This window comes from Podarcis raffonei, chromosome 1, assembly GCF_027172205.1.
Source record: "Podarcis raffonei isolate rPodRaf1 chromosome 1, rPodRaf1.pri, whole genome shotgun sequence".
Taxonomy (NCBI): domain Eukaryota; kingdom Metazoa; phylum Chordata; class Lepidosauria; order Squamata; family Lacertidae; genus Podarcis; species Podarcis raffonei.
This window is the reverse complement of record NC_070602.1, coordinates 45,511,599-45,530,221: the sequence shown is the minus strand read 5'-3', so window position 1 is coordinate 45,530,221 and position 18,623 is coordinate 45,511,599. Positions and strand designations below refer to the sequence as shown.

General features: G+C 43.7%; 1 protein-coding gene across 2 annotated transcripts in view; it reads left to right on the top strand.

The window, feature by feature from the left end:
- The window catches only part of PAPLN (papilin, proteoglycan like sulfated glycoprotein), a 62,930-nt gene that overhangs the window by 25,267 nt on the left and 19,040 nt on the right, over positions 1-18,623 (top strand). The window contains exons 7-18 of one of the 2 annotated variants that reach the window (XM_053384157.1): positions 3,024-3,147; positions 3,583-3,663; positions 4,294-4,466; positions 5,134-5,257; positions 5,803-5,929; positions 7,141-7,206; positions 9,652-9,859; positions 11,227-11,403; positions 12,861-13,017; positions 14,583-14,669; positions 15,594-15,867; positions 15,971-16,088. In XM_053384157.1, coding sequence (XP_053240132.1) covers positions 3,024-3,147; positions 3,583-3,663; positions 4,294-4,466; positions 5,134-5,257; positions 5,803-5,929; positions 7,141-7,206; positions 9,652-9,859; positions 11,227-11,403; positions 12,861-13,017; positions 14,583-14,669; positions 15,594-15,867; positions 15,971-16,088 — 1,716 coding nt within the window. The remainder of the gene's footprint in view (positions 1-3,023; positions 3,148-3,582; positions 3,664-4,293; positions 4,467-5,133; positions 5,258-5,802; positions 5,930-7,140; positions 7,207-9,651; positions 9,860-11,226; positions 11,404-12,860; positions 13,018-14,582; positions 14,670-15,593; positions 15,868-15,970; positions 16,089-18,623) is intronic. The other variant, XM_053384166.1, reaches the window with a different exon arrangement.

The window sequence follows — 18,623 nt, the reverse complement described above, 5'->3', positions numbered from 1 at the left end:
GCAGGGATTTGAACTCTGGTCTGGATCCCTTACCTTTTTTTCTACTACCTGCTAGGATGTTACCTCTTAAGACTTGGCAAGTTCACTTTAATTTATGGGTACTTTAGATACATAGCATGCAGACAACTTGTGTGTGTGTGTGTGTGTGTGTGTGTGTGTGTGTGTGTGGCATATCTGCTCGTGCTTCAGATCCTGCAACATGTGCTCTCTGGGCTCCGGAAGGGGCAGGGCATGGAAATAGGAACATGCTAGTTATTATGAGGCAGCAAACTCAACGGAGCTCTATTGGACTCCCCAAGTACATGAGGTGAAAGCCTTTGTTGGCTCTTTAAACCAGTGGTGCCTCACAAAAGCAAGGGACTGGAACAAAAGGGTTTTCCCAGTTCTATTAAGTAGTGGGTGGACATAGCAGACGACACAGAGATTTCTCCAAGTAGTTCTTTCTAAGTAAGCTGGAACTGAACTGAACTGGAACTGAACTGAAAGCAAACAGCTCAGCCGACCTGCTTTTATAGGCAGCCGGCTGTCAACATTGTAACAACAGCCCAGGGTTTCCCACCTAAATTAACTGACATGGACCTGAGTGAAAACTATATACAATGGTACCTCTGGATACGAACGGGATCCATTCTGGAGCCCCATTCGCATCCTGAAGTAAACGTAAGACACGACTGCGCGTCTGTGCGTGTGCTGGTCGCGTTTCGCAGCTTCCACACATGCGTGTGATGTCATTTTGAGCATCTGCGCATGCGTGAGCAGCGAAACCCGGAAGTAACGTGCTCCGTTACTTCCGGGTTGCCGCGGAGTGCAACCTGAAAATACTTAACTTGAAGCTACTTCAACCCGAGGTATGACTGTACACAATACCCCTGGTGGCCAGGGTGAGAACTTCAATACATAACAAGTTCCTCTGGGAAAAGCAGCAGGGAAGACTTGTGTAATCCAAAATGGTCAGAAGCCACCTTGGCTGTTAAGACTGCTTTGAGTTCCTGCAGCCCCATCCATGACCGCTAGAGGACACACAAAGACAAAAAAGAAACAAGCCCTCTTTAATGGGGTGAGGGCAGGTGAAGTGGGATAGAGGTTCCTGCTCCCCCTCCTTGTATTAAGCTCTGACTTTCCTCCCAAGAGAGGTAAACATGCACTTCCATCCCATCCCTGTCTTTGACTTTCTGGGGCTCTTGGCTTCCTCCCTTGCTTGGTCACCTGCTAAAGGCTGTCTTTGCTATATGGCCTTTCCCACAAAGGCTGGATGATTAGGTGAAGGGGACAGGGCATGTAAAATGACCTTTCACCTTCCCTCATACTTTGGTTGACTGCCTACTTTCTGTTTTAGCTACAGCAGCTGTGGGTTTCTCCACTGAGGGAGAGTGTTGGCCTATGGAAGGGCTGCTCTTTTGGGAAGTGTGAGGCAAGCAGGCAGCTACTGTGGGGCACTGTTCTGGCTGTGCTCCATTTCATTATAGATTTTAATATCTAAACTTCATTAAAATGGCCATTTTTATGGTCAGCAAAAGAAAAAAAAACCACCACAGCCATCTTTTTTTAGAAGTTCCGGTCCATACAAATGCCAGATGTATTTTCATCTCTGGTGTTTCTTAGCTGTCCAAGTTTAAGAGTTGTCTTTTCCCACAAAGCAATTATGTAATATATTACTCACGTATTTGAAACTTGAGCTGCCAAGGAAGCCTAGTGGCTGAAATGTGTCTGGCATTTGGATGATATTGCTTAAATTTTAAAAGAACACAGACACATTTTTCAACTGGACATGTTTATGCCTCAGGGGGATATTCTGATGAAAGTTATTTTATTGAACAAGACTGCTTAATAAAAAATCTCTTAAGGCCCCATTTGCACAATACACTTAAAGCAGTATTGTACCATTTAAAACAATCATGACTTTTCACAAAGGATCCTGGAAACTGTAGTTTGTTATGACTACAGAGAGCTTTTAGGAGACCCATTATTCCCCTCACAGAGCTAGAGTTTCCAGAGTCATTTAACAATCAATCCCTCTTCCTGGGGAACTCTGGGAAATGGGAAAATCTATAATGAAATGGAGCACAGCCAGAACAGTGCCCCACAGTAGCTACCTGCTTGCCTCATGCTTGGGAGGGGAACAGGGGTCTTCTAACAACCTTCAGCAACGTGAACAAACTACAGTTCCCAGGTCTCTTTGGGGAAAGCCACAACTGTTTAAAGTGATATGATACTGCTTTAAATGTATAGTGCAAATGGGGCCTAAGTGGTGTACATAAAATGACATAAATTATTAATTAAAATAGCAACAACAGCACTTTAAAACAGTAAACTTTTGTTTGTTTGTTTGCATTCTTGTTTGCTTGCTTGCTTTTTATATAAGATAAGAGTTACAGGCATAAAATCAACAGATTTAAAAAAACAAATGTACTGTACAATATAAAATTAAATGTCTGGGTAGGCTTGCCTAAGCAAACAAACGAAAGTTTTAAGCAAGTGCCAACTTGTACAACAAAGCCGCCTTCCTCATATCTACAGGTAGAAGTTCTAGGGAATAGGTGCTCCCACACTCAAAGATTGATTATTATTTTTTTTGCAAGTGGATATGGTTAATAGTCTTGACCACAAGACTATTGCTTTACCCACTATGCTACCATATGTATGTATTTTCTCAACCTGGAGTCAGACAGTAGTTCTTTCTTCCAGAGATTTGAAGGTGGGTTGAAAGAGAAATTGATGCTTGCCGTGCGTATATTTTTCCCACTGTTCTTGTGATAACAGGTTTTGCAGATTTGTTGTGTTTCAAAAACCTGCAAAACGTGTTTGGACCAGAGGCAAATGTAGGTCAAAAGAAATCAGACGTTCACCATGGGAACTGAAGAGGTGCGCAAAACATTTCTAAAAACTGTATCCAGTCTGATTCTTCCAGTCCTTGGTCTTGGTATGAAATGTAGGCCTTTCCTTTATCTTTTCTCATGAAGGCATTCCTTGACTGGCCTTCTGAGTCATACTTGCATTTTGGTTCACACTCTGCTGTTTTACAGGCCGTTGGCTGTGATAACATTCTGGATTCTTCCAAGAAGGAAGACAAGTGCCTACAATGTGGCGGAGATGGCAGAGCCTGTTTCGAGGTGAAGGGCTTCTTTGATGTGCCCAACCTCCCTAAAGGTACAGAATAGCGGATCTTCCACAACAGCTCAGTAGTGAGATAGCAAAAAATGCTTGGGCTGGGTCTGGCGGGGAGAGATTCCATCGTGCTTCTTCATCCATTTATATCTTCAAGGCCCAAGGAGCTGAAGCACAGAAAGGCCTTGACTGTATCAGTGCAGAAGCTTGATGCATCATTAGCACCACTGCTTTGGGCTGTAACTTATCAATTACATGGCTGGGCTGCTTTATGGGCAATATGAATCTGGATACAACCAATCCAAAAGCGACGGAGTAGTTACAAGTGGATTTATGTCTTCTTCCACTTGCCTGCTTATTCATTCTGAAAAACACCTTCTGCACATGAAAGGGCAACTTTAGCCTGCCTTCCTTGTCTATTACCATCTGCCTTAGTAAGTAGAATTTACTGTGCCTGACTTGCTGCACTTTCTTTAGGCTACAATCAAATCTTCATCATTCCCATGGGGGCCACGAGCATCCGGATTAAGGAAGCGACACCTACCAGGAACTTCTTGGGTATGTACAACAGTTTTTCTATTGCTCTGTGTTAAAAGAGAGAGAGCGGGGGGGGGGCTTAAAGCACATAATTCCCAGTTCATTCACTCAATTGTGCACTTAACTTAATTCTATATTAAATTAACTTAATTCTGCATATTCAGAAATTTCACATGGTACAGTTGTCCTGGGACTATACCACTCAGAATGCAAGTGGAAGATAGCTCAGTTCATGGATGAGATTGGGATATAAGTTGCCCTTGGGATATTGGGATATAAGGTTGGCCTTGCAGAGAAAGTCTGGCAGTGGGCCTCTGTCTGCTACAAAAGCAAGATACTTGGACAAGAGAGCAACTGATGTCAGCTGTCTAAGAATACTGGCTTCCCATGGCGATTTGATTTCACAGCATTTGTTCAATGTTGCACACAGCTCTCAGTAAACTTTGTAATATATCAATAAACCCTGAAGCTATTGACATCCTTTTTTTATGGGATGCACAGTAATAACAACCATGTAACAACAGAGGTGTATTCTGGATGTGGTATTAGTCTTCTATAATGAGCCTGAAATGAGCCTAGTTTGGTTTCCAAATTAGACAGCTTTTACATTTCCCCCCTTGTGCCCTCTGGGTTTTTTTCCCTCCCCCTCAGCCATCAAGAACGCGCAAGGGGCATACTATCTGAATGGCCACTGGACGATTGAGTTCAGCCGTGCCTTGCATATTGCTAGCACAGTTGTGCATTATGACAGGGGTTCTGAGGGGGATCTGGCTCCTGAACTTCTTCACGCCAGGGGCCCAACTACTGAGCCCTTGGTCATTGAGGTAAGCCCAGTTTCCTGTTTTGTATATTCCCCTCCTCTTCCAGCTTCCACAGAGGGGGTGCTCAGCATTATTCCCAGAGGGAACTGCGGGACCTTAAATAAAAATGCAATGCCATGTAGATTGAAGGGAGAATAGCCATTTCTTGGCCAAAAAACCAACAGTGAGGGTGGATAAGAGAACTTGTATCTATCTTACCTACACAACTGTGCATTAAGATCCATTTAGATTATTGTCTGTTGCCGAAAAGAGGTGCGGGGTACACCCTATTCCCCAGCAAGAAAGCAGTTCCTTCTCTTAATTGAAGGAAGACTCTTCTTTGTGAAATAGGAAAGGCATAAAGTAGACCCTGGGTGGGGAGGACAGTCCCAAACTGGACATGAGCAGTGGATAGAAAAGGAGTGTGCTTTGGCAAGGATCTGGGTGTTAGGTGTAGTTCATACCTAGAGCAGATGAAGCGAGGAAAGTTCCTGAGCTGTAGCATTCCAATCAGCAGATGGGTGATCACATGGATTAATGCCTCTCAACAAACACAAGCCCAGTTCCAGGAATGGTTTTACCACCTCATCTGCCTTTTTGAGGTGAACTGGGCCAACGCCAGATAACACAGCTACAAGAGTGAGGAAAGCAGTTATTTGCATTACACCTTATTTGCCTCTTCCCTTTTCAGCTTATCAACCAGGAGCCAAACCAAGGGGTACATTATGAATACTACCTGCCAACACAAAGGCAGAGCTTGGGCTACAGCTGGGCCTATGGTTCCTGGGGCGAATGCAGTGCTGAGTGTGGTGGAGGTAAGGACCTATCATAGGATGCTAACTCCACACGGGAGTTTAATGTGGATTTGAAGCTGCATGTGCCTTGAATTTTTCATTGTCATTCACATGCCATTTTCAGCATCCAACTGGCAGCCTGCAGCAAACTCGGATTTTTCCAATTCAGGGAAAATCCAAAAAGGGAAGGAGATCTATTATAAAAGCATTCGCTATCTGGCTGTGGACACACTGAAGAGCATTATGTGGGCAGCTACTGGTTTCAGTGATGCCATTTGATGCCACACCCCCTATTTCCATTTTGCTTCTGTCAGGCATAAAATTGAAAGCAGTCATGTGTGGATGAAGGCACACAAGATGACAACACAAAAACAGCAACCCACATATGTGTGAATGCTCTCATGAGGACACAGCCTTCTACTTAAATTTTGCTTCTTGGGTTCGATGAAGATGATGGAATGCTATATTGTTCTTAGATGTATGGTGTTTCTAATCTCTCTGTAGTTTTAACTGCTGCTGTGGATGAGTGGCGGTAACCAACATCCTTTGCTGTTTTTCTTTTATAGGTTATCAGACACGCTTGGTCTTCTGCACTATTGACAATGAAGTATATCCAGATTATATGTGCAGAGATAAACCACAGCCAGAAAACAACCAAACTTGTGGCCTTCAGCCATGTCCCCAGACAAAACGGTGAGACTTGATTTGGCTCCCCTGCCTGGTTTGAACCATTAGATTTATGAACCTGGCAATTCTGAAATCCCTAGGCAGTGTCTCTCTTCTGCCCTTAATGCTGTCATTGAAAACATAGATAAGGAGAAATTATGGCTCCTAATGTGCTTGAAGATGATAAACAGATTGTTATTCAAGACAATTCTTTGTGCTGACAAGCTGTTATGGGGTGGTTTTAGTATCTTTGAAAATGCTAAAAAGGCCAGGGCAAAAACCTCAGTCTGAAGGATCATAGAACTTCTTCAAGCTAAGTTGGAGGCTGGGGTCATGCTGGAGAGCAGCCATTGTGGTGAATACAAGTGGTAAGTGACAAGTCCCTATGTGGGGAACTAATTTTAATTTCATCCAGAGGTTATTTGGATGTGATTATTTGCAGAGATATGGAATGGTTTTTCTGTGTCCCGGCACTGAATTTTTTATATAGGAATGGGATTTATGCTCGGGATAGTGTACAGATTTTAAGGTTTCCCTTCAAATTGCCATATGAAACTTCCCTTGCAGAGAGAGATGGGCTGTGGAGCTTTTCCACTTTCAGAACTTCTCAGGATCCAAAGCTAACTTCCAGTGTGCCATTTTATGGGTCCTTGTACCTAGACTGGCACAAACAAATCTGCATCATTGCGTACCCAGTTCAATGCATCAGACAAACATTGGAGATGTGTGAATGTATTACTGATGTATTTCTTCGTGTTGTCTCTAAATGCAAGGGCAGGAGGGACAACTTGAGGTCATAGTGTAGAAGTAGGTGGGTTTAACTTCACACACACACACACACACACACACACACACACACACGGTTATCTCCATTTCCTCCCACTCTTGCAGCTTCAGTTAGCTGTGGAGATTGGGGGAGGGGACCCAGACACTTGCAATAAGATACCTGAAAACCTTCCATGGCTAATACTTTGGGGAGATGCTTCAGGGAACTGGTACAGGAAGAAAGGGTCAGCTGCCACTCCCCCATATGGCCTTGATCCAAATTGGACCCCAACTCCATAGCAGCCTTTTTATTTTAAAAACAACAACACACACATCAGGGCTGCATGAATAAACTTTCAATATCTTGTCTAGTTTGGCCCTAAAAGACAATTTGCAGTCATGCTGTAGCAGGCAACCCCAGATGTCTATATATTCACTTTTGGCTTTAAAATCTTTGTTCTATATATATAAAGGATATCTTACCTCTATCTGCCGGGAGCATGGAGCCGCAACACAGCATGGAGCTTACAAACAAAGAGGTAACAAGGAGAAAGTGATTGCAGAGGCCCTGCTCAGTTCCTCTTTCCCTTTTCCCCACCTACAACAGTGGTCTTCAAACTTTTTTCAATTGTGCAGAGCAAATTCGTGCATATTGCCAAGGAACTCTGGGTTGTGTTCTGAGCTGCACATTCAGTTCATGTGGATGATGCGGTATCCTGGCCATTCCTGTGGAGCTTCACCATTGCCCACTGTAAACTGAGTGCATGCCCCCAGACTGCATCCATTGGCTGCACGTGGCAGGACCAATTTGCTAATAATGGACAAGCTGTCTTTAAGGGCAGCCATACACCAAAGAAACCAGGACAAGTTTCTGAGGAGTGCCAGGGTTCATAGGTATAGCAGGGGGGCAGCTGCCTCCTAAATCAATACAAATCTGAGGTTCTGCCCCCCTAACAAAGGCCTCCCCCCCTAACAAAAATCCTGGCTATGCTCATGCCAGGGTTCTTAAGGATATTGTTTGAAAGCCACTGTTCTAGATTGCTTAGAGGAGCTTTCCTCCTTGGTGACGGTCTCAGTGGCTGCTTATAGCTTTGGCTTTTCTCTGTAAATCATGATAGGGTGTGGTAGATGCTGGGGAAATGGAGCTTTGCCTACCTAGGAGTGGCTGACCTGTGGTCATCCATCCTTTCCCATTGGATATGCTGGCTGGGGCTGACGGGAGCTGGACAGGGACGGCCTAACTTCTCATGTCTATGCACTGGTATCCTTTAGATTGTGATTACTCAGGCTGCCTTTGAAGATGGTTGAGAAACTGCAGCTGGTGCAGAATTCTGCAGCCAGATTGTTGGCTGAAGCAGGAAGATCCATACATATAACACCAATTCTGGCATGATTGCACTAGCTACTGATTGGTTTCTGGGCTGAAGTCAGACCTATAATGCCTCATGTGGCTCAGGACCCCAGTACCTTGAGGACCACCTCTCCTGACATGAACTAACCTGGACCCTGTGATCGCCATCTGAGGCCTTTCTCTATGTGCCCTCTTCACAGGAGGCCCGGAGGGTGGCAACACAATAAGGGGGCTTTTCGGCTTTATTGTTATCTATTTTGTAGACACCAAATAGCCTTTTTACCTGGGCTTTGGGCCCATAATTTGAAAGGTTTCAGGTATTTGTGGCCTCTTAGGGCAGGATCTGTAAGAACCGACTTATCTGTATAGATGTGTTTGTGTAGATGTGTTTGGCTGTGTTTGTTGTAATTGGTTTTAGTGTTTATATTGTTTTTGTAAGTTGTGGGTAAAGTGACATAATAATAATAATATAATGAAGAAGAAGTTGCATTAAAATTATCCTATGCTGTTCTCAGGATGGGGAAGAAATTTTATTTCATTGCACTGATCATTGGCCATTACATCATAAAAGCACTTGCCACTGGGTGGCACCAGGCAAAATTCCTCCTGGCATCTAGGACCAAGAAAAATGTTCAGACAGTGTTTCTAGTTTGCAGTCTTTTTTTGTATTGTATGGCCATGATAACAGAGCTGACTAGATTGATCATCTGCCAACTGAGTTTATTTTTATCAATAGACTTCCTTTGGGAAGCTGACCTCCAGTCTCAAGGAAACTCTTGCATAGCATCACTTTGGGTCTCCTTCCCTGCCGTGATGGGTTGAGTTTATTTTACTGCAGCTTGGAGGACTGAATTGTCCATTACTGCTCAGTATAGACAAATGGCTATTGATTGCAAGTACAATCTTTTCCTTCTGAATATAGATCTTGCTACTGTCAACTTTGTGATGGAAGTTCTTTGGAAGGTTGGGAGGGTTTAATGTCAAAGCATGCAGATAGAAAACGCATGTTATTTCAGGAATGTCAGGTCTAGGTAGAGGAAACTTTGTTAGTCTTGGTGTCAAACTAGACAGGTGACTGGAAAATATGTAAGCATTCTCCAGAGGGTTCCCCTCGCCCAAAAAATGCCATATGCCAAATCAGATCAAAGAATCAGTAGAATGCTTAACACTTCCCCCCCCCCCCGGACCATTTCTCTAATAACAAAAAATAAAGATAGGTCACAGAAGAAAGGTTATCATAATTCAGAATTTAGAGATTATCCTTTGTTGGAGTATATATGACTTTTTGTTTTTTCTCAACAGTAAGTGCACCTTTGCTTTATCAAAGCCAGTTCAGTTTCTTTCTGTGAGAGAGACTTCCACAGTACCTAATAGCTTCCACCGCTGAGGCATCCTCTAGCCATTCAGTCTGAAACTATCCTCTTAATCCATTCCATTCCTCATAGTACCATAATCTTTTAATCTGCAGTCACACCATTTTAAATGCTTTTAGATACTTTTCGCTGTCACCCAAGTTATTGTTTTTTGAATTCAATTACTTGAAAGTGGTAAGCCTCCCTTTAGTCCCGTGGATTTTCTTGCTGCCGGCGTTGGCTTCTTGGTTCCTTGAGAGATGCTGCTTCTGTATTTACAGATGGAAGATTGGGGAATGGGGAGCTTGTTCTGCCACCTGTGGAGGAGGCACCCAGACTCGTTCCATTTATTGCGTCTCCCACCACGGACCTGGTTCTCAAAATGCTGTGGATGATGCCGAGTGCGCATCCTTGACAGAGAGGCCGCGTAGCACACAGCCTTGCAACATGCGTCAGTGTGCAGCATGGACCACAGGGCCTTGGTCTGAGGTGAGTTTGTCCTACAGGTTCAGTGAACATATATAAATGGTATAGCCCAGTTACCTCAGTGGCTTGAGGAGGAAAAGAAAGCACAAGCTCACCTACTCCTCCCATTTCGCACTCTTGAGTCTCCCCTCATGTATCATCGCTTTGCCTGTGCCTCTTTGCTCATAAATTGGATTCCCCCTCTCTCTCCACCTTGCAAGAAATCAACAATTCAGGCTTACACAGATTGAATAGACCTTCCCTCTCACCAAAGAACATGGGAATAGTAATTTTGTGAAAGAAGCTAGAGCTGTGTAACATAATTATGAGGATGTTCATCAGGATTTGGGGAGCGAGCCATGACAGTTAAATTGGTATAAAACCAATATATATACTTAATTCTTTGAATTCCTTCCCAAAATGTATTGCTTTGGCAAAGCTTTATTTTAGTCATCCTTGTTTCGCCATCTCTGATAATCAGTTGTCATTTATTGAAGTGTGTATTTTATGAATTGCGTTCCATGAAACATCCCTATGAGCCATCACCAGGCAGGCGTCATGAGGAAGCTAGTTGTTATTATTTCCAGCCATTGCTAAATTCATGAATTTATGTTTTTACTCAAATTCTGACCTTTCACTGAATGTAGTGATTATTGGGGAGGAGGTCTGCCCATGTACTGCAAAATTTGCAGACATGTCAAAACCAAAGTATAATTATGTTTCAATCAGTATGTTAGTCTGGAAGCAGGAAATTAGGTGGTCCAAACAACAATTTCCTTGATTCCCTATTCCTAATTATTCCTACCTTTTATATCTTGGATAGATTAAAAGCTCTTTCAGTAGGCATACCTTCAATTTATGTATTATATACAGCACTGTAACACAATTGGATGGTATGAAAATGGCTAGTAGGAAAGACTTTTTAAAAATTGGTGCTAACTCTCACATGTGTTTATGCATGTGTAATGTATGTATACATACACTTATGTCCCCAGACACAACAAATATGGTACATAAATGTATATGACAGGTATCATGTAAATGAATATTACCAAAAATTCCACCTCTGAGTTATTCTTCCCATCCAGAGGAAGCTTAACCATAGAACGTCTCACACACTGAATTACTCTTTCTGGGACAAGAGGATTTCTGAAAACTTTTAACTTGAAATGATGCCTTCAAAATGTGGAGTGAGCAGACCAAATAAATGCAATAGATGTTGTTGTTGTTTAGTTGTGTCCGACTCTTCGTGACCCCATGGACCAGAGCACGCCAGGCACTCCTGTCTTCCACTGCCTCCCGCAGTTTGGTCAAACTCATGCTGGTACTTCAAGAACACTATCCAACCACTGTCCAACCAACAGTGACTGTCATTTATTTAATTTTTACAGTGCACAGCTAGTTGTGGGGAAGGTATTCAGACCCGAACTGTAAACTGCATGTCGGAGCTGGGCTCTCGAACTCTCGAAGTTGCCTGCTTGACACAGCCAAAACCTTCACACACCCAGTCCTGCACTGGGGAGAATTGTATCCAAGAGATCGGCTGGCATATTGGAGACTGGGGACTGGTAAGCATTGCAACAATTTCTGCCTACTTTGCTATAGGTAAAAAAGGTACCTATACTTTGCTATACCCTAGTTTATCTGTCCATTGCTGCTCATCTCCTCTCTGCTGCCTCTTTCAGGCCGTTTCCACACTAGGGCATTAATGTATATGTAGATCTTCACACATGAATGTTTCCCATGTTATGCACTTGAAATCTGTCTCAGTGTTTTCATTCTACAGTAGTGGGTGGTTTTTGATGGAATATGTTCATGCTGTGTGTTATCCCCTTCCGACAGTGAGTACTTCTCCGCTTACCACATGACCACTGTGGGCATACACACAGATATCTGTTTACCTGTGCTTGCCCACTTACATTTTTATACCAGATTGGCACAAAATACAATAAATAATTATTTTAAAAACAAAAATATCGCTCCAAGCCAAGCAATGATTTTGAGTTGGTTGCATGAAAGGCTGCAACTTCCTTTCCTGCCCCTTTCCTTTCCTACCTTTTGTACCTGCAAGGGTAAATTTTATGTTTATTTTTAATGCAGCTGTTTTGTAGAAGATGAGCTCTGCACAAAAAAACCCCTTTAAAAATAAAAATATCACTTAGCTGCCTTCAGAAACAACCAGTGGAAAAAGGCGGGCTGATTTTTTTGCCTTTGTGCAAAGAAAATGGAAGTAGGGGGTGTGGTGGTGAAATGACATCACACATGCTTTGAAAAGAACACCTGCTTGCACAATGAGCTTCAATTGGGTAACATGGAGTTTTATATTGGATTTTCTTCCATTACCAGATTATCTGTGGATTACGAAAATCCAAATTTAGCAGGGGGGAAGTGTGGGCTGCCGTTTGGGTGAGGAGAATGTTGTGTGGACAGTGGAAAGAAAAACAGAGACATAAGCAGCTTCAAATCCACACATTAAATTCCAATGTGCACAACCCCTTTACAAGACCTGTTTGCATCAACATAGCCTTTGTTGAACCTCTGGAATAATGGAAACTAAAGTGAGAATGAGATCACCTCAAGCATGGTCGATAGGCAGAGTTGTTGTATTAAGAGACAACCCAGACATTATAATTTATAGTCCAGCTCAACCATACATTCCTGTGGAAATTGCTGGTGAATGATGCGTGCTCAGATTATCACTTTCTCTGGGAATTTGTTTATTTCATAAAATTTATACACCACTTGACTGTAAAGTATAGAGAAGATACAATTGGAGCCAACATAATTTGTAAGTTTGTCTGGGACTAATTTATCCCATGACATGGAAATAATTTTTCCATTTATCATTTTATTCTCCCACCAAGGCCTACAACCTACTAGCAGTTACCTGCTCACTACCTGAAAATTCATCTTTTAACACCTGCTACCAGAAACTCATAGGGTTACTCAGGATAGTGTTACTCTTGTAACGTTACTCTCATGGGTTACAGCCCCCTAGTAACTCGGCTTGCACTTTGTGATCTAGTGCTCAAAGAGCTGTGACTCAGGCATCCGAACGCGCCAGGTCATGTGTGCAGACGGGGATTCCAAGTTCTACAACCACGAGATGTGCCGGGCCATCCAGCCGCAGATACCAGCCATGCTTGGAACATGCAACACCCAGCCCTGTCATCTGCCGCAGCGTAAGTGATAGCTATCGGCTGTCCACAACCCCCCTTGGTTCTTTTCCTCCTTTTAAGGTGCTATTCCTACGCAGTATCCATTTTCGGACACCTGGGCTGTTAGAATGCATAGTACCACCACCTTTACGTAACAGATTCAGCATTGGGTGTTGTTGTTTTTCGCTGCTCCTAAACCATGGGTGGGCAACGTCTTCTCTTTGTTAAATAAAGGCCCGTTGACCCATGGGAGAAATCAGTTGGGGGCCTGAGCCAAAGGTGGTCAGAGCTGCAGCCAACGGTGGGAGGACCCAGTAATAAACTGTGTATGGGCCCCTCCAGATATCTATACAGTGGATTAAATTATGTCATCAGGGGTGCAAGAGGGCCTAGGAGCCTCCAAGCTGGCCGCAGCAGATTGGGTCTTCCCTGCTCAATGTTGGAATCACTGAGATGTCATCAGGATAGCAACAAGGTCTAGAGCAGCCTTTCTCAACCTGTTGGTCCCCAGATGTTGTTGAACTACAACTCCCATCACCCCTAGCTAGCAAGGCCAGAGCTCAGGGATGATGGGAGTTGTAGTCCAACAACATCTGGGGACCCACAGGTTGAGAACCACTGGTCTAGAGGTTTCTTGGGCCTTTTCATACCTATTGATGAAGAGACGGGCCTTTCCGTTTCCCTGCTAACTGCTCTTTAAAAAGAAAAAGAAAAAAGGAGATGCCAGAGGTTGACCCTGGGAACTTTTTCCTTCAATGCATGTGAACTGTCTCTGCTCTTTTGGCTACAAATTACATATACCTAATCAAACTGTGGAAGCTGTCAGAACAATGATGAGAAAAGCAAGAGGCTTATTGTCTGGGTGTGCTAGGGTATCTGTTAGGGTTGCCATATGCCTGTAATCTCCCGGCAAAATTTCAGGGGAAATCCGGACGTATGGCAACCCATGTCGGCAGTGTCGTTTTTGCCAATCCTCCTTAAAAATAGCTCAAAAAGGTCAACAACTTTGTGTGTGTCCCCCCAAAAAATCTCAACATCTTTATTAGTCTGCTTCTTATTGAAATCAATTAATATTATGGTACCACATAAAGCAGTACAGAACAGCATCTGATGGGTTCAGTTGGAACTGCCCTAAAATCTGCCCCCAATGTCAAGTCATACAGACTCAGCAATAATCCAGTTGGTGCTTCTCTGTTTCAAAAGTGTAATAAAAGTAGGTCCTTTCTCCTTGCATTTCTGTTTCTGTGTTGGTGCATTTTTGCCTCATAATAACAACATCTCACATCTCAAGCCCTGGGTGTGAAAGCCTGCAGAGGTGACTTTTTGCAGCTTCATTTTCACATGTCTTGAAGTTCCATTCCCCCCACCCCACCACAACATTAAAAAACATATAATTGAAGCTTCCTTTCACTGATTTCCATGAAAGCAGGATTTTTTTGGGTTAGAGGATAATTTAGAACAATTCTCTCTGCTCTGCCCCTACCCTGCTCACCTAGTTGCTGAAGACACTGATGATTTTAGGTATTCGCAGTTGTTGATGTTGATCTTAGTTCAATGTTTCTAACCTATGGATACTAATCTCATTGCAGAGGTTCCCAGTATGCAAGACTCTGCAGGCTATGATGTCAACCGCCAGACCTTGCTGACCCGATACAATCCTGACCACGGCACCATAGGTTTGAAACTACCTGAACTTTGCTTTCTTTCTCCAATGTTTATGTTGTTGTTTTTGTACCTTCCTTTAGAATAGCTTTACAAAAAGTTAAGAGTCTTTGTGGCCCATATGTATGTAGAGTACAGCTCTCTGAGGGAAAGATGGGAAATGGGATGAACCCTGGACCAAGCCAGTGTCTGTCTTTCATTTTCCTGACTCTGAAATGATGGTATGCCTCTTAGAAAAGAAAGCAGTAGTAAACATGGAGGTAGGGAGTCAAACCTAACCCAGGAGCCCAGAACCACTCCTCTACCACCACACATCTTGCTAATCTCCAATGCCTGGCAGTGGGTCCCGCTGAAATTTTGCCTCACGCCCCTCCCTCCTTAAGGAATGTGAAACTGCTTTATGAAGTCTGCTTTATTCAGCGTTATTTCTAGGGCAGATTGTGAGAGGGCCCCTGGGTTAGGAAAGCTTTTTGGGGTTCATTATCCCGGTGGGATGCTGCCTGATCCTGCATACTGATAGTTGTTGAGGCCAGTTTCAAATGTATGTTGGGCTTCTCCCCAAAATGGACAGGGCGAGACAGTAGTCACATTCCCTTAGCACATAGAAAATCACAGACACTTGACCAAGACACACCCTTGACACACAGGGGCGATGGAGGACTCTAACATAATGCAGGAACAAAAAGCAGTTGTGAGGAATTTCTATGAAAGGGCACTGTTAACTTATTTTTACTCTGAGTAGACCTATTGAAATTAAAGGACCTAAGTTAGCTGTGACTGTTAATTTCAGTAGGTCAACTATGAGTTGAATACAGCTTGAAGTGCCTGTCCTGCTAGGACAGAACGAGAGGCCCTGACATATAACCATAGATCTGGGCTTAACTCTAGATGTGATCCTGTAACTGTGGGTACATGCCGTAAGATATTATGTTTTTCAGCTTCTGCAAATGAAAGAATAACCCAAGCTGGTTCTACTACTCATCACCAAGTCCAGCCCAATGGAGATCATGACTCCAATTTCTTGCCCCTTCAATGGGACTCTTACTTAGGATCCTCAGCGTCCCGCCACTTCAATTCCCATCAAAATGTTGCCTCAACAACTGAAGTTCAAGACTGCAACCAGAGCCTTCATGGTTGCTGTTCAGATGGCCAGACTGTGGCCGCTGGTCCTTTTGGGCAAGGCTGCCCATTTGACACTTGCCATCAGAGCAGGTAAGACAAGCGGGTTAAATCCATTTAATCTGCCAGCAAAGACAGCAAATCTGTTTGAACAGATTACACCAATATTGGTTTCCATTCTTTTCCCCTGGTATAGGTATGGGTGCTGTCCTGATGGAATATCACCTTCTCAGGGGCCAAACAAGGAAGGGTGCCCACAATACTACAGTGATGTTTATGTGAACAGGAATGAACCTGCTGTTGCTGCTCCAACAGTAAGGGTGACTCCAGACATCCTTCTTGTTGTGCATTCATAATGATTTGTGTTCATGATGGTACCAGGGTGGTTATATGCAATCCTGCTGTTATACTGTTTGCATCTGCAAATGCTTTGGGTCGGACATACAGCCTCATTTCCAATCAGTGTATGTACTGGATCTTCCTGATGAAATCCTATAACTTTTTCTACCAGTGGTGGGGGAGAGGGTGTTCCCCCGCTTTTGTTGCATTGTAGCACATTAGTGCAATAAGGCTGGAGAAGCCTCGCAGAACAGCTAGTAAAGCAGAATGATGTGTGGTCAGTCCAGTATAAATCTACCACTAATATACTGTTATGTTGCAGAGTACACCTAAGCACAGGAAAGATTTATGCTAGATGTTCTAGGTGAAATAGCTCAACACTAGTAAGTATTTATACTGCGGGTGGCACTGTGGTCTAAACCACTGAGCCTCTTGGGCTTGCCGATCAGAAGGTTGGCGGTTCAAATCCCCGTCGCGGAAGGAGCTCCCGTTGCTCTGTCCCAGCTCCTGCCAACCTAGCAGTTCGAAAGCACATCAGTGCAAGTAGTTAAATAGGTACCACTGTGGTGGGAAAGTAAACAGCAGCTCCATGTGCTCTGGCACTTGTTAGTGTCCTGTTGCACCAGAAGCGGTTTAGTCCTGCTGGCCACATGACCCGGAAAGCTGTCTGGACAAATGCTGGCTCCCTCAGCCTGAAAAGTGAGATGAGTGCCGCAACCCCATTGTCGCCTTTGACTGGACTTAACCATCCAGGGGTCCTTTACCTTTTTATCTTTACCTTATACTGTATTATACCAACAGTGCACTAGATTAGAAGTTTTGGATCTTGGCTCTGGTTTTCAGTTAAACCTGTGATGATCTTCTCCTTTCAGGGATCTAAATATGTCCCTTCATTCAGGCGATGACTTTGAGGCATTACAGTTACATTGTGATTGAATCATAGAATCATAGAGTTGGAAGAGACCACAAGGGCCATCGAGTCCAACCCCCTGCCAAGCAGGAAACACCATCAGAGCACTCCTGACATATGGTTGTCAAGCCTCTGCTTAAAGACCTCCAAAGAAGGAGACTCCACCACACTCCTTGGCAGCAAATTCCACTGTCGAACAGCTCTTACTGTCAGGAAGTTCTTCCTAATGTTTAGGTGGAATCTTCTTTCTTGTAGTTTGGATCCATTGCTACGTGTCCGCTTCTCTGGAGCAGCAGAAAACAACCTTTCTCCCTCCTCTATGTGACATCCTTTTATATATTTGAACATGGCTATCATATCACCCCTTAGCCTCCTCTTCTCCAGGCTAAACATGCCCAGCTCCCTTAGCCGTTCCTCATAAGGCATCGTTTCCAGGCCTTTGACCATTTTGGTTGCCCTCCTCTGGACACGTTCCAGTTTGTCAGTGTCCTTCTTGAACTGTGGTGCCCAGAACTGGACACAGTACTCCAGGTGAGGTCTGACCAGAGCAGAATACAGTGGCACTATTACTTCCCTTGATCTAGATGCTATACTCCTATTGATGCAGCCCAGAATTGCATTGGCTTTTTTAGCTGCCGCGTCACACTGTTGGCTCATGTCAAGTTTGTGGTCAACCAAGACTCCTAGATCCTTTTCACATGTAGTGCTCTCAAGCCAGGTGTCACCCATCTTGTATTTGTGCCTCTCATTTTTTTTGCCCAAGTGCAATACTTTACATTTCTCCCTGTTAAAATTCATCTTGTTTGTTTTGGCCCAGTTCTCTAATCTGTCAAGGTCGTTTTGAAGTGTGATCCTGTCCTCTGGGGTGTTAGCCACCCCTCCCAGTTTGGTGTCATCTGCAAATTTGATCAGGATGCCCTTGAGTCCATCATCCAAGTCGTTGATAAAGATGTTGAATAAGACCAGGCCCAAGACAGAACCCTGTGGCACCCCACTAGTCACTCTTCTCCAGGATGAAGAGGAACCATTGATGAGCACCCTTTGGGTTCGGTCAGTCAGCCAGTTACAAATCCACTGAGTGGTAGCATAGTCAAGATCGCATTTTACCAGCTTCTTTACAAGAATATCATGGGGCACCTTGTCAAATGCCTTGCTGAAATCAAGGTAGGCTACATCCACTGCATTCCCTTCATCTACCAGGCTTGTAATTCTGTCAAAAAACGAGATCAGGTTAGTCTGACATGACTTATTTTTCAGAAATCCATGCTGACTATTGGTGATCACAGCATTCCTTTCTAGGTGCTCACAGACTGTTTGCTTAATGATCTGCTCCAGAATCTTCCCTGGTATTGATGTCAGACTGACTGGGCGGTAATTATTTGGGTCCTCTCTTTTCCCCTTTTTGAAAATAGGGACAACATTTGCCCTCCTCCAGTCTGCGGGACTTCGCCTGTTTTCCAGGAATTCTCAAAGATGACTGCCAGTGGTTCTGAGATCACATCTGCCAGTTCTTTTAATACTCTTGGATGCAGTTCATCTGGCCCTGGAGACTTGAATACATCTAGACTAGCCAAGTATTCTTGTACTATCTCCTTAGTTA